The sequence below is a fragment of the Topomyia yanbarensis genome, chromosome 1 (genome assembly GCF_030247195.1).
Source record: "Topomyia yanbarensis strain Yona2022 chromosome 1, ASM3024719v1, whole genome shotgun sequence".
In the NCBI taxonomy this organism is placed as follows: Eukaryota; Metazoa; Arthropoda; class Insecta; order Diptera; family Culicidae; genus Topomyia; species Topomyia yanbarensis.
Genome location: NC_080670.1, coordinates 191,665,814 through 191,691,057, shown reverse-complemented (window position 1 = coordinate 191,691,057; position 25,244 = coordinate 191,665,814). Strand labels below are relative to the sequence as shown.

Genomic DNA, 25,244 nt, shown 5'->3' with positions numbered 1-25,244 from the left:
AAGCCGTTGCATGTTCGTGTCGTGTGCTAGAGCGAATTGTTTAAACCCCGTTGCGTGTCTTGGTTGAAGTTCATTACACAGGAAGTGCCGTACGCGATGATGACGGGCGGTACGGGAAGGACATTAATCATTCCGCGTTCTTCTTTTTGGGGCTCATGGACGATTTAGAATGTATTATATGTTACAAAAACCTATCCTCTCATGCTTTTCATGGTTAGGACAAAAAATTAAAGCCGCATTTTATTCCCTGGGCTAGGTTAGGGCGACCTTGGGAAAGCTGTGAATGTGTAAGGAAAAATTGTTCCACCAACCACAAATCACTTCGAGGTGTCACTTTGTGAGTCGAGTCGAGGTGCTGCGCTGGCCTGATCTTCCTCGGTTGGTGGTAAAATGAATTTTTTTATTCCTTTCTTGTAGCCGCAGATATTTTCCAACGGCGCGACAGGACAGATTTTTTTTCGCTCGCTCTAAGCTTGCAGATGAAATACGTACGTCTCGGATAACTAACCAGAGGCAGAGGTTTCATGTGCGCGAGATAACAAATTTAATTTAAAGTTTGGCCTCAGGCAGCGTGGAATGAATATTGAGAGATATTCGAAAGTGGAAAAATCGCTTTTCGGCTTTGACAAGCATGATTGCAAATCCTATTAAACAGAATAGACAGAAGTCCTGGACGAATTCGTTCTTAGTTTCTAAATTCTAAAGTTGAGCAGATATTGAATCGACGCGAACACTTTTTTATTTCCATTCGTAAGTATCAATTTAAATCGTGTTCGGGAACAAACCCAGACTTAAACCACAGACGACCAGAAAATATAAAGGTGCAACGTCGCCACCAGCTTCGGTTTATTCTCTCAGGCACCGTCAAGTTCCGTTTTGTGCCACGTCTGCTAGTCTGTGCTTTAACTGAAAGGATTTTCCCCGCTCCAGTAGTCTCGCCATTTTTTTTCATTCACCTCCCTCTGAATGTGGCTGACAGTTTCATTAACTCGCAGCACCATGCTTCAAAGTGGCAGTAGCCACACAACCGAAGTACACAACCGAAAAAAAAAACAGATCGTAGTACGTGAGGAAAGTTCCCCGTACCGTATTTTCTTCGAAATTCGCAAGTAAAATGAACAGAAACCAAGTAACCGAGAACACGAACAACTGAAAGGAAGTTCTAGTGACTGAACAAAAAAACATAACTTAAGCGAAAGAATGAAAATACACGAACCGAAAAAACCACGAGCGAAATCAAGGTGAAAAATATGACGAAACGGAATATATAGGCAATCAAAGAGGAGAAGAAAAACAGTGGAGAGCAAGAAGATACCGGGCAGAAAAAAAACAAAGAAACACAAGACAAACACAAAAGGGTACACTTGCACATGAACCGCACTAGAGCACACGCACATCAGAAACACATTCACATTCACATACACGAACTCTATAGAACAGCTAGAAAAGCGAGAAAGCGATGCGCAAAATGCAGCCAAAACAACAAACACTACCATATATAAACATGTAGTAGCACGTGCGGATCTACAGAAGCTCGGATAGATAGATTGATAGATAGATAGAGAGAGAGAGAGCGAAATTGATTGCAGCTATGAAGAAGAGTGATAAGACAATGGGAAGCGTCGATCGCGTCGTAGACGTGTAACACACCGGCTCGGCTCGCGCGGCCAGTGATGCCAGACTGTTAGTAAATACTAGTTCATTTAACGGCTCTCCCTTTTTGTTCTGTAGTATCGCAAAAGTTGTGTGCAATACAGACACACACATACATGGACACTCTCTCTCTGTCTAGGGTAAAAGCGAGTGACGTTTCGGCTCGCTTTGATTTGTCCGTTGCCAGCCAGCGGCGGGTGGTGGTGGTGGACAATCAAATCGAACACAACTTGCTCTAAGAACTAGCGCAATTTCAGGTGATGTGAACTATAGGAAAGCATGCACAGATTGTAGTAGATGAGATGGGAGATAACTATACTTTTTTTTCTATATAAAAAACACCAAATTACCCACAATAAACTTTTTTGATTCGACGATTTTTTTTACATTTGTTTCGCGATGATTTTACGGGAGAACGATATACTCTTGTCTACACTACACTATTTTTAAAATTGGTTCCTAGTTTGTCAAATTATGATACACAATAGATTAACTGTGTCTAAAGCAAAGTGGGGTGGAAAAGGACTTGAAAAACCAGGGGGTCGAACCTAGCGAGAGGAGCTTTGGCGCTGCAGCTCCCACCGAGGGGTAAGAAAATGGTATCTGCCTAAATGTGAACCGAAAGTCAGAATTATAATATAAAATATTAGGAGTAAACAAATTTAAAAATGTGCGTGGCGAGGCGTATCAGATACTTAGGCTTGCGGTTTCTTTTGTTTTTTTTTTTTTTTGGTTTTTTATTGGAGCTTGAGAGATAAGAGTTAGTGCAGTTGTTTTGTTTGGTTGGTTGGTAGCTATACAGCGGTGTGGGTTTGGGGTTGGGGGTTCTAGTCGGATATTCCAAGCCTTGGTGGGGTAAGAATCTGAGGGCGAAGGTGATTCCGGGAAGTTCAGATGTTGAACGGAGAAAGTTTGTTGTACAAAGGGCGCCGTGGAAATAAACATGGGATCGGAACAAAAATGTACAGAGTAATCAATCGTTACCAATTCAAAAAAGGGCTTTTCTTTTTACACTTTGGAAAAGTGGTCGAGCGGTGGTTAATTTATTAAACTAATTCGTTTTAATCGATGAAGCTCAATCACTTTCCCGTAAAAAAATATTTTTGTTAGAAAATCAAATCAAACCAAATGGAAAAATGATGAACAATTTTGTACAGATTTCTCAGGGAAGCTCGAATTAACCTATGCATAATTTTGTATAGTTTTGGGATGAAAAAACAAAAATATAAATATGAAGATGGCGATGAAACAAAAATTGAATAAAATAAAAATGGCAAACCAAATGAAAAATACGAAAAAGAAAATGTGGAAACTGGGGAAGACAGACAATGCGTAAGGTAAGAATAAGAAGAGAAGGTTCGTTTCGCTAGGAACTCGAAAGATTTTGGACAAGGAAAGTGTTTTTTTTTTGGGAGGGGTCAGTTCTTGTACAAGAAATAAGAAAGATACGGGTGGCAGAAGTAAGGAGGAAATAGGTAAATAGTACTACAGAAAGGCTTTAAACAAATTGGCTCAGTTCGCTCACCATCGATGTTATCCGGGTGGTCCGGATGCGAGAGGTGACCCTCACCGTCACCTGACTCGCTCAGCGGGGGCAAGTTACCCTGCGCTAGCATGTTGCTCATTTCCTCCGAGTTCAGATTCATTGGCATGGGCTGGAAAGAGATAGAAGAGCAGGGGGTTTGGTTAGGCATCGGTACTGGGTTTGATTTTTGGTCATTGATTTCGCTTTTGTTAAGAACATGCGGACGGGTTCGAATCTCGAACGCTTTGTTAGACAACTATTTTTATAAGCATATCTACGAAAAGTCGAAAACAAATAAAATAAATTAAAATATATGAAGCAATATTAGCTAAACTTTATTTCAATACAGTAGCTGTTGATTTCAAAAGCTACCAGAGTCGCCCCTCTATTCGGAGTGAGTAATCTACCATATGGTGATAAATTGTTGAAAGTTATTTTTATTGTCAAGAAAATCATGGAATTATTCACAAAACCTACTAAATCTTTCAATAATCTAGAATGTAAAGTCCTATGAATACTATTGAAAAGATATCCACGGATATTCTGGAGTATCGTAAAATCGTTCATAGCCCAAGTAACCAATTAAGTTTTATAGCACTCTACATGTGCAATTAAAGTTTTATGAACATCTATAAAACTTTCAAAAAACCTCAATTGTTACTGCGAAAGGCTCCGTTGAAAACATTTAACAATATTTTTAAAATTTTACTAAAAAGCTTTTTGCGGAAGTTTTATTCTTTTGTATGAATCATGTTTGAACAATTATGGTTCTTCTCAGCAAGCATTCTAGATTAAAATTCAGTATAAATTCTGGTATTATACCTGTATTGATTCCGCCGAAATCTCTGCAAGAATTCCAAGGATTTCGAGCTGGGATTCTGAAGAACTTTAGCAGCGACGCTAGAGAAACCCATTTAGCAATTTCAACAATGATTTTGGAGAATTCTGACAGAGATTCTAGAGCATTTCGGTAGGGATTTTGAAGAGTTCCAGTACAAATTACGTTCAGTACAGATTCTTATGGAATCACAACCGAGATTTCTGGAGAATCCTATCCAGAATTTCTGCATATCGGCATATGGGTTTTCCGGCAAACCCCACCTGGGGTTTCTGGAGAATCTCATCCGGGAATTCTGAACAATCCCATCCGGGATTTCTGGACAATCCCATCCGGAATTGCTGGAGAATTCCATCCAGAACTTCTGATGAATCCCATCCGGGATTTCTGAAGATTCCAACTTGGATTTTTGAAGCATTCTATCCGGAATTTCAGAAAAATTCCATTCCAATACATCTGGAGACTTTCATCTGGGATTTCTGGACAATCCCATCCGGGATTTTTGGGGAATCCCATCCGGGGTTTCTGAAGAAATCTCATCCGGGATTCCTGGAGAATACCATTTGGGATCTCTGGAAACCCCATCCGGGATTTCTGAAGAACCCTATCCGGGATTTCTGAAGAATTCCATCCGAGATTTTATGAGAGTCTCATCCGAGATTCGGAGAAAACCATCCGGGATTTCAGGAGAATCCCATCGGGGATTTCTGGAGAATCCCATTCGGGATTCCTGGAGAATCTCATCCGCGATTCCTGGAGAACCCCATCCGGGATTTCTGAAGAATTCCATCTGGGTTTTCTGGAGAATCCCATCTGAAATTTCTGAAGAATCCCATCTGGGATTTCTGGAGAATTCCATTCGGAATTTCTGGAGAAACCCATTCGGGAATTTTGGAAAACCCCATCCGGGATTTCTGGAGAACCCCATCCAAGATTTCAGGAGAATCTCATCCGGGATTCGGAGAATTCCATCCGGGATTTCTGGAGAACCCCATCCAAGATTTGTGAAGAATTCCATCCGAGATTTCAGGAGAATCCCACTCGGGATTTCTGGAAAACCCCATCCGGGTTTTCTGGAGAATCTCAACCGGGATTTCAGGAGAATCTCATCCGGTTTTTTTTGGAAAATCTCATCCGAGATTTCAGGAGAATCTCATCCGGGATTCGGAGAATCCCATCTGGGATTTCTGAAGAATTCCATCCGGAATTTCTCAAAAATTCCATCCAGAACTTCTGCAGACTTTAATTTGGGATTTCTGGACAATCCCAACCGGGATTTCTGGGGAATCCCATCCGGGGTTTCTGAAGGAATCTCATCCGGGATTTCTGGAGAATCCCATTCGGGATTTCTGGAGAATCCCTTTCGGGATTTCTGGAAAACCCCATCCGAGATTTCTGGAGAATTCTATCCGGGAGTTCTGACGAATCCCATCGAGGATTTCTGGGCAATCCCATCCGGGATGCCTGGAGAATCTCAGCCGGGATTTCAGGAGAATCTCATCCGGTACTTCTGGAAAATCTCATCCGGGATTCGGATAATCTCATCAGGGATTTCTGGAGAATTCCATCCGGAATTTCTGAAAAATCCCATCCAAAACATCTGCAGATTCTCATTTGGGATTTCTGGGCAATCCCAACCGGGATTTCTGGGGAATCCCATCCGGGGTTTCTGAAGAATTCCATACGGGATTTCTGGAGAATCCCATTCGGGATTTCTGGAGAAACCAATTCTGGATTTCTGGAGAATCCTATTCGGGAATTTTTGGAAAATCCCATCCGGGATTTCTGGAGAACCCCATCCAGGATTTGCGGAGAATTCCATCCAAGATTTCAGGAGAATCTCATCCGGGATTCGAAGAATCCCATCTGGGATTTCTGGAGAATTCCATCCGGAATTTCTCAAAAATCCCATCCAGAACGTCTGCAGACTTTCATTTGGGATTTCTGGACAATCCCAACCGGGATTTCTGGGGAATCCCATCCGGGATTCCTGGAAAATCTCAACCGGGATTTCTGGAGAATCCCACCAGGATTTCTGAAGAATTCCATTCGGGATTTCTGGAGAATCCCATTCGGAATTTCTGGAAAACCCCATCCAGGATTTGCGGAGAATTCCATCCGAGATTTCAGGAGAATCCCACTCGGGATTTCGGAGAATTCCATCCGGGATTTCTGGAGAATTCCATCCGGGATTTCTGGAGAATCCCACTCGGGATTTCTGGAAAACCCCATCCGGGATTTCTGGAGAACCCCATCCGGGTTTTCTGGAGAATCTTATCCGGGATTTCAGGAGAATCGCATCCGGGATTCCTGAAGAATTCCAGCCGGAATTTTTGGAGCATCTCATCTGGGATTTCTGAAGACTTCCTCTTGGGATTTTGCGAAAATTTTCTCCGGGATTGATGGAATATCCCAACCGGGATATCTGGGGAGTTTTGGAGAATTCCATCCGGAATTTCTGGAGTACTTCTTTCAAGATTTCTGGAGACTCCCTTGTGGAGTTTCTGGAGGTAACTTTCGGAATTTTTGGAGCTGCCCTTCCAGGATTTTGAAAAAATTTGTTCCGGTTTTCTGCAGAAAGCCATCCAGGCTTCTTGGGAAAACTCACCCGGGTTTTATGGAGAATCCATCCGAAATACCTGAAGAAATCGACCCAAAATTTCAGAAGAAACTCATCCGAGTTGTCGTACATTCCGTCGTCCAACTTGGATAAATCCGTTTAAATGAGAAAGATCGTGAATTTGCCATTGACTAAATGTTGGAAGTTGGTTCAAAATATATTAGAGAGGGCGCTTGCTCCTGTTGACTCGGTGAATGACAATATTTAGTCTGTTGTTGAACCAGGGTTTGCGGACTAGAGGCTGGTGTCCACTAAGAGGTTACTATCATTATTGTCTTGCTCCGGACAAACCCGGTCTAGATGCCGTATAACACCCGTCGGCAGAAGCCACGAATTGATCTACTGGGTTTTTTCTCCCATGTCGTCAGAAGCGACAAAAAATGTCGCTCTCTTCTTCACTTCCTGAATCTTTTAAGCTCGATCATTTTTGTATAATATTAATTATTTCTTATCTCTTCACGGTAAACCTGCTTGCTTCTCTTTCTTGTAGTTTGAATAATAGGAAAGTACGCGCACGTAAAATTGCTAATATGACCGTCAAACGCATTAATGTTTTCAGTACAAATAATGCTTATTTTGAGCCTCTCAAAATTATTTCATATTCTCGTCACGTCGATAAATTTCTACTTGTAGCCTCAGTTTGCTTGCTATTCTTAATTATACTGTTCGAGAACTAGAGAAAGGTTTATTGAAATCCTGCCCGGTTGACGGAGTGATTGACGATCTCCAGTGGGTCAATTCTTGTATTCACGTTGATCTTGAGAGTAAAGTTAATACTTTTCCCTCACCATTTACGGTGTTGATTCTCCTCCGGAGAATTTTTCTGGTCTTCCCTTCCAGGCACAAAATTCACAATGTAGGTCTGGAACAACGTTTCAACGTTTCAAGAGTGGAATATTTCACCATTTTTTGTTCCAGAAGAGATTTCACAACATCCATAAATCGCCTGCCAAATCAGAAATTTCTTAGCCAATTGTACAATTTTGAATTTAAATTAGTTTGCTTTTGTTTAAAAATTAATTCAAAAAAAGTTTAAGAAAATTAAAAATTATAAGCAAAAACAAATCAACGGTGCAACCAATCAAACATATGTAGTAGAAACATTAGAGTGAAACAGAATATTCTTCGTAAAGAAAATAAGTATTTCGATTAAAAAGTCCTTGCAAACGATTCCAACAGATACCACAAACCGTTTGCATTCAAATTATATGGATACGCACACACGAAATAAGGCGTTTTGATGTGCCATTTGATCTAGATGAAAAAATGATCATGCTAACTTTTAAGGTTCAGCTGAGAAAGCCTCAATGGGCGGCCACCTTTGAAAACGAAACAAGCAATTTTTTCGCTACTCTTTACACAAACCTTATGGAAATCAATCAATGTATTCGGGGTATTATTGAAATACTACTGTTTGATTTTCATGACAAATTTGATAACGGTGTGCAAAAAACTGCTTTTTTCATTTTCAAAAATGGCCTCTTTTCAGGCTTTTTCAGTTGAACTTTATTATTTATTATACATATCTCAAATAAATTTAACAGCAAAAACAACAAACTACTAAAACACTCGGGTTACAACCAAGTGTTCGATCGTGCCATGTTAGTCAAGTTCAAAAGATTATTTACATGTTTCGACTTGTAACGGATATGGTTCAGATGTGGGTGTGACGAGTGCGGTGGTGGTGGTGGGTGATCATTCCCCGGACTGGAGGGTGTCAGCAAGCTGGACATCTCCTCCGGATACATTGGCATCTTAAGGGGCTAGAAAAATAGAGAGAGAGATAGAAATGTGTAAACAGAGAGGGGAGCACAGGCTTGACAGCGCTGGTGGAGATGTTCGGTCCTTTTTTAGTTGCAAAACAAACTGATGTCAGAAATCAACTTATAATTTTACAGGATAATTAAGAATCACAAAATGATGTATTTACAGGATTTTGTCTAATGTAAAAACAATTTGGTTTTAAATAAAACTGACTGACAAGGTTTGTAAACATGACCAACGATTTTTTTTTGTTAAATGAGTGATTTTTCGATTTTACGGTCTTGAAAAAGGGTAAAACCAGTCGACGAAACGTCAGATAGTGTAGAACTGGTTTATAATGTTATCACAAATAAATGTGTGTTCTATCAAGTGTTCCCGTAATTAGTAATTGGTTTTGCAATGCAATATTATTAAATTTACAACACACTATCCTTTGACGGGAGTATTTAGTGGCTCCTACAACACCAAAGCAAAACAGCTTTGTATCTACGTAAAATTACCGCATAAGTAGCAACATTGCGTAGGTACTCAACGAATCCATCTCAATTAGAAGTTGGTTCTATAGCAGAGCAGCCATGCTGCGTTCCCAGCATGCTGTCACCGTCGCCGCCCCCGCTGGTAACGAGAGTGCATTCAAGTATTTGTGGCAATAAGCTTCTCGGGGGTACCAGGCAGACTTGCAGTAACGTCAAGCCCCCGGGGAACTGTTGTCAATGTCAATACGGAACCACCACGAGCATCAGAAACAGCAACGGGGACATGTGAAACGGCACTGGGGTCCTGTTTTTTGTGGCTTCATGATGTAAAACGACGCACCAACACACCTTCCTCGCATATGGTTGGCGTCTAATTAGTGATGCGACCACTTAGATAAATTAACGTGTTGGATGCGAAATGAAAAATTATTAGGTGCTATCTACATGTTATTCAACGCAGGCTAGGACGATAATTAGAAATAATTGTTTGCTATTTTTCAACTAGAGTGTGAATGTCCGCTGAGTGCTATTTTTCTCACTCTAGAAAATAATTACTATAATATGGAATCCTCAACAAAAACGAATGTCTCTTTCATTATTTTTTAATTAGATCAAGGAGATGCTTATTTTTCTGCGTTCACAAATCGCCTTCCAAATCAGATTTTTGACGTAGGACTACGTCTTTGTTTTCGATATGGGGGTGCACTCTGCAAATTCTACAAAAATGGTATGTAACGAAAAGTGGTCCAATTTTAAACGCATATAATTCAGCCATCTCACGACAAATTTTCAAATTTTTTGCACAAATCGCCCCGAAATACTTCTAAGAATAGATTCCAACAGATAAACCCAAAGATTTTTGATATCATAGCATTAAAAAATTAAATAATATACAACCTTGTCAAAATATCGCGCATTAACACACAGAAGATAGCGCTTCCCAAGCCCTGTACGACAGATTGGTGTACCTAGCGCGCTACGCTTCTATGAATGACGTCATCATCGACTATTTAAAGAACGGACTTGGCCAGACACGCTCAGTTCCCTGTTGAACGGCTGGCGAAGCAGATCACTGCGCTGTGTTTTTTACAGCCAGTGTAGCTGAGTTAGAAGTCCGTTACACTGGCTGTGGATGAACGCTACACTGTGTCGTCCAACAGGCGACCGCTCCAACTGCTTCCTAAATGCCGCTGTAATGTTGCCAGTAAATTTTTGGTTTAACTAGCACATGTATTTGCTATTTGCGCTTGAAATTAAGTAATGTAGTGGTAGTAATAAGCTTCCCATTTTGGTTTAAACGCAAGGACAGTTTTTAAAACAGGATTTGATTAATTAGTTTAGCTCATCCCAGCAATTTTATCAATTCTGTGATTTACAAGGAATTTTACGGAACTTGGTGAATTTGGCCCCACTTGCAACTGGTATAATCAACCTGCAGAAAGTGTTGCATAACGCAGGGCTGTTTTTGGAACAAAATGTGTTATCATTCAGCCCTTCGCTATGCAAAATCACGATATTATGACAGATGGGCTAAGCGCGGCCGTTCCTTTCAATCGGGAATGGCCGCGTTGAATTTTGGTGAAATGCGCTAATAGTGTCGTGGTGGTACTAGTTGTCTCTTTCGCTCTACCCATCATCATCAGCGTTGACTCATTTTGCATTGTGCGCTTGGGTTCAATGTTTGGGGCGAATGTGTTGGTAGGTAGGGGAACTGGAGGTAAAATGAACACGTTAAGCAAAGTCATTATTTTCTAACTAATAAGTGAATGAGATATTACAATCACCTTATATGTTTCTTGTTAGACATGTTTTGTACATATCTGGTAAAAATACTTCGTCATAAACACATTTTTTCAAACATGATTCTTGATTTCTAACCATGTCCAAAAATGAGACATGTTTATAGCGAGTGGGTAAATTGAACATGTGGCGATGGTAAAATGAACAGCTTCTGGTGACTTGCAAAATGTCCTGTATGTATGCAATGCGCAGCGTTGGAAAGCATTTTTCCGATCAATGTTAATATCCCAACAAATCATGAGCTTTGCATACACACAGGGCATTTTGCAGGCAAAAAAAATGTCACGGAAGAATTGAATTTTCATGACGTAATATTAACCATTTTACAATCCTGTGGCATCGAAACACATCTACAAACTTAGGGTTATCCAAGGGTGTTTGAACTTTTAGGATCTGTTTGAGAGCAACTAAGAAGCTTGGTCTATACATGAGATGTGATTATATTGTCTAAAATTTGATTTTTCTTCACCGGTCCGGGTGTTTTTCCCTCACACTAAGTACTAAGAAAATAAATATTTTACATTAAGTAGTATAGTCCTACGTCTACAGTTCGTGCAACCCCATAGGGCTGCCCCTTGTAGTTTTTTACTATCGAATAACAATCGCCTCACAACATTTGGCGCATACTCTTAGATTATTAAAAATGTTGAATTTTTAAATTATCAACGTGTCCGACAATTGCATTTTCGTAGGCCGATTGAAAATTGTTCCAAACTACATTGTCCTAAATAATCGACAATGACTGAGTACAACCTCTACAGTTACAGCTTGAAAAAATTAGACAATTTTTCATTTTTTCAAATTCTATATTTTTTCATGTTTTGCCTTTCTCATATTATATTTTTCATATATAATTTCGCCTTTTTAATTTTTTCCATAGTTTCAAGTATTGTTTATGCATTATTTATATATTTGTTTGTGCTCAGTATTTTTTGCATTTCTTTATATCTTTATTTATTTTTTTAAATTTTCCCCATGTGCTTCATTACCATAGATTTTAGTTTTATACTTTTCCACAATTTTTGCGTTTTCCTTTTTAAATTTTATTCATTTTTCTAATTCTCTTTCGCATATTTTTTTTAATTTCTATTTCCTCCTATCTTGATTTTTCCACTTTTTTGTTTTCAAAATTGCCCTTTGTTTTCATTATTTTGCGTTATCCACTTTTCTATTGTTTTTCTTGCATTATTTTTTTCAAGTTTCTTTTTTCGCTATTTCGGTTTAGTTTTTTTTCATATGTTTCATTTCACCTTTCTCGTATATGAAGGTTCTTAGTTTTCACATTTTTCAATCGTTATTTTTTCCTTTTTTGCTTCTTTTTTTATTTTTCCTTATTTTGGTTTTCATATAGTACTTGTTTTGACGTGAGTCTTGTTTTTCCCTTTTTTCAACGTTTTTAGGAACGTGTCCAATGGAAAACAGACAGAAAAAATTATCCGAAGCGGTGACGATCTTCAAGCAGGAATCGAACCTGCGATCTCCCAGTCTGTAGTTGGGTGCGTTCACCTCTCGTCCATCGAGGAACTGTGATGATGTCATCACAGATTCCAAACAGTATCGTGATTTCCGCCGCAGTCCCAATACCTATCACTAGACCCATTCTACTACCAATGCCTCTTACGTCACGCAGTGGGACGAATCCAAAAAAGGTGGTACAAAACCTATTTGAGGTTTTAGATGTCATTTTAGAGCCAGCTTTTCTCGTTGGATGTCTTCACAATATTATTCTGTAACTTTTTAAATAGAATATTTTTTGGTTAGACTATAGTAGTTGTAGAGTACCCGAACAAAATTTTTCCTTCAAAAAATATTTTTGGAGGGGTAATGTCTTCGGCAAAGTTGTAGAATATTATGTTTTGAATAACTTCGTCTATGAAACCATAGACATCAGACCTCATTTTTGAGGTGAAATTTTTTGTATATATGATCTAGAAATCTGTTGTTCGATTTTTTCATGGTAAAAACCTTAATTGATTTAATATGTTCTACAAACTTGCAGGTATAACCAAAATCTAACTTTTTGTTTAAGGAACTAATTTGAGCTTAGGCAGCATAACTACGAATCACTCAAGTCCACCAGCATGCTTCCTGGTAAAGACTGACTTGTCCCTCTTTACCGTGAGAAACGAACACAAGTCCGTCTTTACTAGGAGCTGGACCCCCATCAGCAGAAGACAAAAGTTAAGCCCGTAAGGTATTAGGCCTGTTCTAACGACCCTGCCACTTCTAGTTTTCCGACCTGTATACTTCACATCCTTTCTCTCACTTGAGTACTATGGCTCTAAATGTTCTTAACTTTCCCTACCCAGTAATCTCTAGCTAATTGAATGTTATTTTTTATGTCCGTTTTAGGCCTTTTTGTTACATTTCATTGATTTTCGCATTCGCACGCTTAGTGTACAGGACAGTTGCAGGGCTAGTTTTCCGATCATACTGACTAATAGGTAGGTAGTGGTCAGTTTGATCGGACCAGTAGCCCTGCAATTGTCCTGTACACTAAGCATGGGAACTATGTCCTAAAAGAAGGTCAAGCTCCGTAACGGAATGTAGTGCTAACGCTTTACTTTGATGCTTTCTGAACAACTATATATTGGCCAATAGAATAAAATTCTCCAAATTAACTCTCAAAAAAGACTCAAAACCCTTGAGAAACGAAAAAAATACTAAGGGGACGGGCATAGCGTAGTTGGTAAACCAATTGCCTTGTACGCAGCTTACCTGGGTTCGAATCCCAACCCCGCACATAGGGTTAGAGATCTTTCTTAAGAGATTTTTCTAACCCGAAAAGACGAATGACCTTAAGGTTAAAACCTCTATAATCGAAATTAAAAAAATATTAATAGTTTCATGAAACTTTACTGAAGACACCTAAGCACGAAAACATCAAAATGTTTAAAAGTCAGTAAATACTTTGACCGTCTTTTTTCGGTTTGGAACCACGGTGTGTTGGCTCCATTCTCGTACTGTTATTTTTTTCTTTTACCTATTTTTACGCATTCCATTTTACACTTTTCTCCAATTCCTATTAACTGATTGTTCTCAATTTGTCACTTTATTTTTGATTCTGTCATAGTTTTCAATTTTCTTCATTTTTATTCTATCTTTATTCCCATTCCAAGGCTATACAATCACTGTGAAAATCGACTTTTTAATAGAGGCCCGGAGGGCCGAGTGTCTTATACCATTCGATTCAGTTCGTCGAATTCGGAAAATGTCTGTGTGCATGTGTGTGTGTCATTTAAACTCACACAATTTGCTCAGAGATGGCTGAACCAATTTACACAAACTTAGTTTTTAATCTGAAAGGTATAACGCTCTCATCAACTGCTATTGAATTTTTAGTTGATCCGACTTCCGGTTCCGGAGTTACGGGTTGAAGAGTGCGATCACACAGCAAATTCCCATATGAACTGGTACCACCATGATGTTCAAATAATGTAATGCATATTAAAAAGGGTGCAACATTACTTTGATTTGCAAGTCTAGATAACTAATGATCATTCAAAGTAGCTTTGACCACATTGGCCATCTATGACGGTTCATGATGCCCCCGGGAAACTCGCCAAGTTCCTAAGATATCACACCTATTTCCCAGCGAATTCTTGGCCGATTTTTACAAACTTGATTTCAAATGAAAAATACAATAACCACATTGACTGCTAAATATCATTCGGTTCTGGATTCTGGTTCCGGAGTTACAGGTTGGTTAGTAATGCCACACTGTAATTTCCCATATAAACCGTTACAATCGAAATACCTCAGAGGCCAAAAACTATTGAAATGGTCACCAAATTACTTCGATTCGCAGATCTAGATCACTAATTGCCAATGAAACATTCTTTGAATATATTGTCCACTATCGACAATTCCGGAAGTCCCGGATTCCGGGCATATTCCCAGGCATGTTAAAGTCACATTGGTTCTTCGGTGATGACTAAACCGATTTTCACAAATTCAGTCTCAAATGGAAGACATAGTATGCAGTTGAATATTGAATCGCCTTCCTCCTCTTACCCTTACCCTTCATCACCTACCCCCCCCCCCCTCCCTTGGACCATGCTCACACCGCATTTTCTTCATCCATATCGCATACCGAATCTTTTTGACGCATCCTTCACTCTCATTCTGCTAACCCTCCCCCACTTCCCTTCCTAAGCCATTCTCCAAGAATTTCAAATTATGTTTACATAAAGATAACGTTAAACTCATGCTGATTAAGCTAATTAGGGTAATGAGCCTATTTTCGCCATATTTATATTATGACCCTACCCATTTGAAGCAGTTGGTTGGAGCAGCGTCTGCCATCTTTGTTCAACGCATTGAGTCAAGTTGTAGGGCAACAATAGGGACACTCGATTCGAGTTTTCGTTACGTACTAACACGAACATTTCACCGTTTTCAGGGCATTAAAAACGAAGCAAAGCTGTTGATGCCGATTTGCACGATTGTAGGCCGAGTAATTAATGAATTAGTGAGGCACCTTCCCAAATAGGATGCAGATAGGCACTTTACCCTAAATATTACGCTTTTTGTTTAAAGTGAGTCAGCGTCGACTTTTTGAGCTAGTAAAGGCGCTTTAACCTAGGCTTATTGGCCAGGACAAGAAGCAAATACCTCTGTCTCATCCCAAAGGATCAAAGGAGTGAACTTTCTTAGCTAAGTCACTCCCAACGATTTATTGTATCCCCTTTAAACTGAAACGGTCGGTACGGTTGTCCTCGTTTCTTCCTGCTTTAAGTTTCAAAACAATTCGTTAATTAAATTATTCATTGAATGAAAGATTTAATTGCCGTCTAATTTTGAAACATCTCCGAACCCAACTCTGCACAGTAGGCCTGGCCGCTTTAATATTTGCGACATATGAAAATATGCTTCAAGTATTAATATTGACAAGAAAAATAATACAGAATTACTGTAGTGTTTTCCAGGATGCGTTTCAATACTGGCTGTGTATGGGTTAGAATAGAATAGAAAGTGAGTCAGCGTCGACTTTCGTGGTAGTCAGGGCCGGCGGAAAGCGTGGGTAGTATGGGTAGTACTACCCACTCGAAAAAAAAACCGAGTGGGTAATTACCCACTCGAAATTTTTAATCATTCCAAAAAATTTAGATGTGCAACGCATGTATCTCGCACTACACACATTTGAAAACATCGATGTACCACAATTCCATTTGCTCAAACGAACGTGATTTATTGTGAATGTAATGTCAGCGTGTGCATTGCGAAAAGGGAAAAAAATCCTTACTAATGAACCCCTCACCCTATGCTTTCTACCCACTCGGGCGTAAAGTGTTTCGCCACCCCTGGTGGTAGTCGTGAGATACGTGCTAAGTATAATAAGAATTTAATGGATATTTCCACAATTATATTGAACACAAGCAGCTATTGAATCATAGTGTGGATAAATGAGAAAGGTACAATTGCACCACTCAATGGATTAAAACAGGTTTTTACATTAACATTTGTTACATTTGTTATTTTTACAGTTTTCTTTTTTTGTTAATTTTTTATTTCATGTTATATTTTATAGTATTTATTATTATTTTCCCCATTTCTTGAACTTTTTTTCGATTTAATTACATTATTTGTGATTTAAATTTTTAACGAATGGTTCTGTTTAAAATTTTATATATATTGTTTAGAAATTTGAAACAATAACAGCACGAGGTGACTCCGCCATCTGGATTCTACATATCGACCCATCAACACGTGAGCCGACCAACCAACCGACTTCTTTTTAGAAGGAAGATGCGATCACGGATTTTTCACTTCAGAAAATCTCAACGATCTCGGCTTGGATAGAACCCAGAAGCGGCTACGCTTACAACTTAACCACCAGCGCCGTCTATTTAAAATGAGATCGCCAATCTGATAAACGCAAGCCTACTACATTAATCGTCCTCTTGATACTTTTTGCCAGCAAAAACATTGAACACTGTACAATAGAGATGGCCGGGTTTCGAACCCGAAACCGACCCGAACCCGAGAGCTTGAAAATTGAAAAACTTGAACACGACCCGAACACGATTTCAAAATTTAAAAACCCGAACCCGAAAATTTATAATTTGAGAATCCCGATCTGAATCGGACTGGTTAATACGGAGATCAACCAAAGATCCAGAAGAGTTTTAATTTTAGGCACCCTAGCTGGATCCAAGGCACATCTAAGCCTTATACAATCACTCGAACCTGAAGTAGCACCATACCTATGGCAAAACGAATTACTGGTAAGAGGAATTCGCATTTATATTTACTATTATTGAACGTCAAATTTGTAATGTTCTGAGAAACTTATAAATTGTCGATATTTTAACCTGAAAGTAGGATAAATCGGCGGCTAACACATGGGCGAATGATGACAGATTCAAACAACCTTGCTCGTCGTACTTAACCAAAATTTCTAATTTTTTCTATCGAAAGCCATTTCTGCAAGAATAGTTTTGTATAGTTTATTACACCTATCAAATTAATCTATATCAATTGGCAATTCGTATTCGACAGTTTACACGACGTCACCCGCGTTACTGCTTGGTACGGTCAAGCTTGGGTCGAAGGGTGATGCACGCCAGTAGAAATGCTTCGACATCTCCAATGGAGTTCTCAGAACGACTCCAAACTTCTACAACTCCGTTGATGGATTGAACAGAACACACAATATTTTATGATCAATTCCTTATGATCGTGAAACTCATGTATTTTTATGGAGGAATCCGGATCATGCAATGGCCCTACCCGGGGACAATCTATTAGAAAACGCTTGTTTCATATGTGGTACATACTGATTTGATAGTGGCGTTAGTATACCATTACCATATGAGTGCCATCGTTGTTCATGACTGGGGGTTGTGTATAGACGTAAACAGCACCAAGAAATGGTTGGGTGTGATCTGTTCAAAACCCGGAACCAACCCGAACCCGTGAAATTCAAATTTGAAAACCCGATCCGAACCCGAGAAGTTTAAATTTACATAATCCGAAACCCGTCGGGTTCGGGACGAGTCCGGGTTTCGGGTCCAAAAACCCGAACTCCTACCATCTTTACTGTACAATTATTGTCCTGTGTAATACAACTATCTAGCGAAAAATCCAAACAAAATAAAATGCCAAAATGAACGTTTGCCAATGCTAGCTACATAGTAGAAGCCTAAACTAAACCACAAACTAGTGCGTACTGCAAACGCGATAATTCAGTCGTGACTCTTTAAATGTAATGCAACCCGTATAAAACTCGGACAAAACTATAAATAGTATTAACATTTGTCGAAATTAGCTTTTTTTAACAGTCCCAAGAGTGTTCTACGTCACTCCGGTTATGTCCCTTACATTGCCAACCGACATTTTTTCTCCATAGCCTTCCTCTTCGTCCGACAGTGAAAGTACAGAAACTTTTCCTGGTGACCACAACACCATTTAATCAAACCACTTTTTTCCATCATCCGCATCATTCACCATCCCGGCCATTCGTAGTAACAAAGCCTTACCCATGCAATCCGTTTGCCTTAAAAAAAAACCCTCCCCGCGAGCCGCGCACCACACGACAAGCACCTAATTGTTGAACCATTTTCGCCACTTAAATTTAAAATACAATTAAAGTGTGAACCCAACGCCAGCCACCAGCTTTTATCCCTCTCCGAAGGCAGCGCATAGTTATTCATTCATGTTCATTAGGGGTTTTCCCACGATCCACGGAGTTTATTCATTATACGTTATCTGACTATTTGCTTTTGCTTCTACTCGTTTTTTTTTTGTTCCTTACACTCGTCAGCGCCTCTCGCAAATAGCGCTTTTTTCAGCTACTCTAGTGTAGCACTCCAACGTTCCCCGGCCACCTACCCGAGTCACTTCGTGGGTGACAACGTGCAAATGCCGAGATGAAGGTGACAACAAGAATGTCCTGGTCGCGCGTCTCGTTTGGAATGTGTACCGGAACCCCTCCCCCCGCACACCTATGATGCTGCATCGCCGGGTTGTTTGCAAGTCGTTGAAACTATTGAAAAGTGTAATTTATTATAATTAACATGAAAGGAATGTGTTTGCACAGTTTCTTCTGTTCGGCCCCTCTCACACTGATCTGTTCCGAACAAGGTAAAGGCGAGGGTGGGAGTTAACCACAAGCCTTCATGAATCGTCAGGATGAGCGAGTCAAATCGACGGACGGACCGACCGAGCATTTAGAGATTTTGTGGTTTACTGCAACGTGCACGTGCTGCCAGACCACCCGTCGTCCTCCCATATCAATGGAGAACCGATATGGAAGTTTCGAAAGTGATGCAGGAAACGGGAAGAAAATGAAAAGCGATAAACTTGCCAGAAAAAAAAACTCCGGGGGGTGCTGCTGAAGAAGGGACGAAAATGAGCTCAATAGCCAAAGTTCAGTCGTCGTTCGGTAGAGAGGAGAGCACACATACCGAGTATGCCGTATGTGTGACTGGAAATTGAGCACACCTTTGGTGGAAACGGTGGAGGTTTTTTTTCGTGGAAAAATTACCAGACGAAAGACACATTTTCAAAGGAAACTGTGCAAGGCAATGCAGGAGGCTTGTACAAATATTGAGCGGCGCTTTGGTTAGGGTAAAGGATCCCTGCACTCAGCCGCTGTCGTTAATCAAAGAGGAAGTCGATTAAACGACGGCACTTGGCACTTGGGTTAAATACTTACGCCAAAGTTGTTTTTGTGACAAGTGTCTCCTTGAGCTAGAACAAGCTTCACACTCGTCGAGACAAAGCGCCGAAAAGTGGCTGCGGTGTTGACGCGCCTTTCAGGCAGAAAACAAATCACCCTCCGGGTTGTTTGTTGGTTACTTTTTTTTGACAGCAAGATTCAAATGTTAATTTTCCACACATTTTGGTCCATTGAAGCTCCCGCTTGGCAAACAACGTGGCGCAATGGCATTCCTTCGGTTGGAAAAAAAAAGCACACACAAGCTGGGTTCGTTTGGATGAGTCGGGGGGCACTATGTAAACATAAACAGACTTCACTCGGTGCGCTTGCATAGCTCTTTTTCTCCGTTCGCCATTGTGAGCAAAGCTGGGCTGGGGCAAAGCAAAAAAAAACAAATCACGACCAACTGAATTCACCCCTAGCCGGCGGAGACGAGCTGCCACAGCAAGAATAGCAACAATTACTGGGTCTCGTTGTTTTTTAGCCCCCCGGCGGCGGTGGCAGGTCCGGAAAGTGTGTTCCGTTTGTTGGAGTCGCCTGGAAGAAGACTTTGCAGTGGGAGATTTTAACAATTGGGTGTAATTGTACCAGATGAAAAATGTATATGCTTGATTTTGAAATGAAACGTTATCTGCATGATGTTCCTAAGGAAAATACATCTAATAGGATTGTTCCAGTATCCGGAGAAGTTGGAAGTGCTCCGGAGCGAACTGGGAGACAATTGTTCCTATATATTCGCACATTCTTACCGTTAGAAGTAACATGAGAAGGTACTATAAAATAGTCGGAAATAGTTTAGTTATAGTTTCAAGCCATCAGCGAATGACACTCGATTATAGTATATATCGTCGAGGAAGAGTAAAAATATGAGCGGTCCAAGTTGATTGCCATGAGTATCTGCAGAACTGGCCAAATATTTAGAGCATTCCCAAATTTTACTTCAATTTCATGATATAACTAAAGACAATCCACAAAAGAGCATTTCTTTATTCGATTAGTGAGGTTTAACCATCCTTTTTTGAGTTAGAAAAATCTCTGACCCTACATGCGGGGTTGGGAATCGAACCCAGGTGAGCTGCATACAAGATAATCGATTTACCAACCCTGCCCGTTCCCTAGCCTCTAATTTCACCGGTGCGTGGTTGTGATGCGCCGGTTTAGTAGGTACGTACACAGTACTGGTTGGCGTGGTTTACTGCTATTGGAGGTGGGTGGCGACGGCGACTTCGCTTCCCGCCAGCCACAGTGTTTCGGCGACAACGGCTTGGTCGGGGTTTGTGCTAGTGTATCGTTCACCATATACGGAACAAGTGAAGGCGCCATAGGGCGTTTCCGTAAGAAGCGGAAAAGTTGTGTTTCCCTTTTTATTTCACTTTATTACTTCTTTATTTTTAATCTTTATTTTGCTATAATTTTCTCCTTGTGACGGTGATTCCTGCAATTCTAGGGAGTAACGTTGTGAGCCATGTCCATGTCCCCGTCAGACATTGAGACTGACGGGGACATGGACATGGCTCACAACGTTACTCCCTAGAATTACTCAACCGGCGCAACACCGAAATTCCTAAATTCAATTCAGAATTCCTCTTGTCCACTGCCTCCCTGAATCCTCTGGGTTCTGGTACTGGTACTGGTGCTACTGAAAACCAAAATGTTTCCCCTACAATAATGTTCCGTATGTTCGGCAATGTAACGACCGCTCAGGTGACCCATTTGTGGGTAATTTCCGGTCCAAAGACCGATAAGGATCTGATTGCTAATTTTTCAAGCGTTCGCCAAATAGACAAGGTTAATGCCAATAAACTTCGCGTAGTCTTCTCAGACCGGAAACAGGCCGACGCGCTCGTGAATGATCAATGCTTTAATTTAGAATATCGCGTATGTATTCCGGCTGACGTCGTAGAGATAGGCGGTGTGATTACCGAAGAGTCCTTAGCGGTCGTTGACCTAAAGAACGGTGTGGGTATTTTTAAGGCCCAAAATCTTCCGCAGGTCAGGATACTTTAAGTGAAACAGCTTAACTCACCCGCAAGCACAACGGATGTAAAAGTCATCATTTTAAGTAACATTCGAAGGTTTTGGCTTACCAAACTATATACTGCTGAACAAGCTTTGACTTTCGGTATACATGTATGTACCTAAAATTATAAACTGCACTAGACAGTTGGATCACATGAACTCTTTCTGTTGCAATAGAGTTAAAGGGCGAACACGAAATTATTGCGATACATTCAACAGGGCATAACTTTTTTACCATTGGGTAAAAATCAACCAAATTTTGCACACTTTCTCATTGATGTGTATTGTTTACATGCTGTCAAACTCGAAGTTGTGTTTTTCGATTCAACGAAAATGGAGGTGAACCAACGCGAGTCGAGAGAACAAATTCTTTCCAAACACCTGGAATTTCCTGACCCGTCGCACCGGCAGTTGGGAAAAATGTTGAACATTCACCATTCAACCATCTCCAGAGTGTTGAAGCGGTTCCAGGAGCGGTTGACGTTGGATCACGGCAAAGGAGCTGGAAGAAAACCAGGACCGGAAAGCAAAAAGACGGAGGGAAAGGTGAAGCGGTTGATTAAAGCAAATCCCAACGTCTCAAGCCGTGATTTGGCTAAAAAGATCGGCATGTCGCAGAGCTACGTCCAGAATGCAAAGAAGAGAGCTGGACTACATACATACAAGGTACAGAACTTTCCAAACCGCGAAGAGCGACAACAATCGACGGCTAAAACTCGGGCACGGAAGCTCTACGAGAAGATGCTGACAAAATATGGCTGCTGTGTGATGGACGACGAAACGTATATAAAAGGCGATTTTAAGCAAATTCCCGGGTTGGAGTTTTTCACCGGCAAGAGCAAGTTCTATGTGGACGACAAATTTAAGAAGAAGAAAATGTCGAAGTTCGCCTTCAAATATCTCATTTGGCAGGCTATCTGCTCTTGCGGACTGAGGAGTGAGCCTTTCGTGACCAAGGGCACAGTAAATGGCGAGATTTACAAATCTGAGTGCCTCGAAAACCCCCTTTGCCGTTCTTGCAGCAGCACGACGAAGCTCCGCTATTTTGGCCAGATTTGGCATCATGCCACTATTCTAAAAGTGTTCTGAAGTGGTATGAGGCCAATTCTGTCCATTTTGTTCCAAAGGACATGAATCATGAAAGCATGAAAGCAGTACTGGGCTATGATGAAGCGGGAATTTCGGAAGAGCAAGAAGACAGCCAAAGACGAGAAGAAGTTGCATGACATTTTCGGTGTCGCAATAATTTCGTGTTCGTCCTTTAAGGCGATGCATACAAAGCTGACACATGTATAAAGGAGGCTGAAAAATGCCTTTTTAGCGATGGTGTTCCTACCTTCAGATAATCTTAATCGTTGCAACAAAGAGCGATCCAAACGCACCTTAGCAAAATTCTGAAAGTATCTAATCTGAATGCCATTCCATTGCAAACCACATCCACAGATTCATCTGACGATGACGGATGTAGCTCGGAAAGGGACACCAATTATGTACCGACTCTTGGTGCCAAAGGGATGAGAAGTGTTCTCTCCTCTCCAAAACTTCCACTCAAAAAAGGGACAGTACAAGCCAAGCCATCTACTTCAAAGAATCCATCAACTAACAAACCAGTAGCCCCTCGTTTCCAAATACAAGGCTTTCCGAGTCTTCCAACTCAAAAAAGACCGCAGAGCACTACCACAGCAAGAGAACAAGACTTAAACAAATCTGATCTTCTTTAAAACGATTGTGGAATGAATCTTTAATGTTTTTTGGGTTCTTAGCTCAATTCAAGATTATTATCTCTGCCTGGCTTCCAACTATTAGCGATTCAGCTAGGCAACTATTCTCTAAATGGTGCCTCCTGTCTTCACCCACGGGTTAAGCACACTGTTACTCCTTTTATAAAAACAACCCCCAGTCTTCACAGGTACTGAAGTGGTAACCTGTCAAATACAGATCAAACGAAAAGACCTATGCGTCGCATCAGTTTATATCCCACCAAGCTTCCAGCAGCTCAAAGTTATAACTGAGGTTCTTACTGTGCCTCATTAAAGCAACAAACAAAGAGACTATTGGCACCATTTTGTTGAAGGTTTGTCAAAAGAATCTTCACTGAGTACTCTTTGGAAGACATGCGTATTCGGTGAAGAAGGACAAATTGTTGCCTTTGCCGAGAAAGGTATATTCCGATTCAGTTCTCGCACAAGAATTTTTCCGAGACACTTCAAATGATTTTAAGACTCTCTTCAAGCAGTATTATATGTATCAGTTTGAATAAACTTAGTGCATCAATTGAATGGCTCGCGTCAAAAGGGGCTAGCCATCATTTTGCATTTTTTACTGGAAATGGAAAGAATAACTTCCGCATTTCCAAATTAACATTATTTTTATTGTTAAAATACACGATTTTATTAGTATTCCATTGACCCATGTTGACTAGAAAAAATAAGATCATTACATGAATTATCTTTCAATTCACGAGCATTTTCGTAGTTGGAGGAGGTATCTTGCGTCCAAAAGGGGGTAACCCACAATTCACATGTCCTTTCCTTTTCGTTTTTTGAATAGAACAAAATTTTAGGTCTTCATATTGATCTCTAACAGAAAGTTGCTATAAGTTGGTGATTGCAATACACCAATTAATAGTGGTGAATCGAGAAGACTGGGAGGGTTTATTGGAGTTTTCTAATGTTGTATGCTTTTTCCTCCGCTCACCAGCCCAAACCAAATTGTCTTCTTTTGCTGTTTCTTTCTCGGCGATACTCAAAAGCACACCGGAATATGCATAAGTTTACACGAAACTACAAACGCGGTAGCACACGCGAGATACAAATGCCGATAAAAAGAACGCGAATAATAACATACCAACGCTCGAAACTCTCCCGATAATACGCACCCGGTCGCAAATGTGATAATTCACGCGTATATCCGCCCACGATCTCCCTAAACAACACTGATTGTTGACTATCAGTTGCTGAAACATAATTAGTTGCAAATAGATGTATGGCAACGATTATAAAGGTGATTTAGCAACCAAAAAAGCGAACGTGAAATAATTTATCCTTATGCCAATAATTGTAGTCGTGACTACTGTGCTAGTGCTACTTGGGAAGTCGCAATCATAAAAAAGCCATCGTCTTAGAACCTATAAACGAAGTCTAATGTGCCAGCATCCAAAGCCCGCTCTCGCGCGATCATGAATCGTACTATTCCGGTTGCTCCCACTCTAAAATTCGGCACTTATATACACTAGACAACAAGTCTCAGGGCGCCATAGTTGAAGACTACAGTGAGATAGGGGAGCTCATTTTCTTCCTACATCCGAAGCGTAAACTCAATAAACTCGCGCGAATATTAAAAACTTCACGCAAATAAACATACGCGACAAAATAACTCCAACGCGATCAAACATGTTAACAAAAAACGCTCGTGCCGTTCGCGATAATACAGATTTGGTCATGCCTGCGAACATGCAATTGCGATCATCTGCTCACCCATACGCCCAAGCAACACTTGCAACATGTAATGGCTGCGGTTTGTTGCATAACCTTAAACTTTTGCTGGTGCGCTTTTTTGGTTACTAAAGCAGTTGAATAATGATTGATGTACACTTCTTTTCAACGATTTATGTTGCAGAAGCTGCTCGTCAACAAACTGTGTTGCTCGGGTCGCATACATAAAAACTTATGAATTTATAAACGTGGTCTCTAGTGCGATTAACCTAACGTCAATTCCCACTCGATCATGAATCGGTCACGTCCATGCCTTTAGTATTATTCTCAAGCAAAAATTATTTTATGTACATTAGAAGTCTCGGGGTGCCACGGCCGGATACTCCAGTGATTTGGGGAACTCACTCCCATCTAGATCTGAGCCGTACACTCACACTCGCGGACCATGCGAAC

General features: G+C 40.5%; 1 protein-coding gene across 14 annotated transcripts in view; it reads right to left on the bottom strand.

The window, feature by feature from the left end:
* The window catches only part of LOC131685169 (sex determination protein fruitless), a 624,000-nt gene that overhangs the window by 66,037 nt on the left and 532,719 nt on the right, over nucleotides 1-25,244 (bottom strand). For 12 of the 14 annotated variants that reach the window (XM_058968683.1, XM_058968704.1, XM_058968790.1 and 9 more), the window contains 2 exons: nucleotides 8,265-8,399; nucleotides 3,179-3,308 (listed from right to left, as the gene is read on the bottom strand). In XM_058968683.1, coding sequence (XP_058824666.1) covers nucleotides 3,179-3,308; nucleotides 8,265-8,399 — 265 coding nt within the window. The remainder of the gene's footprint in view (nucleotides 1-3,178; nucleotides 3,309-8,264; nucleotides 8,400-25,244) is intronic. The other 2 variants (XM_058968721.1, XM_058968798.1) reach the window with 1 other exon arrangement.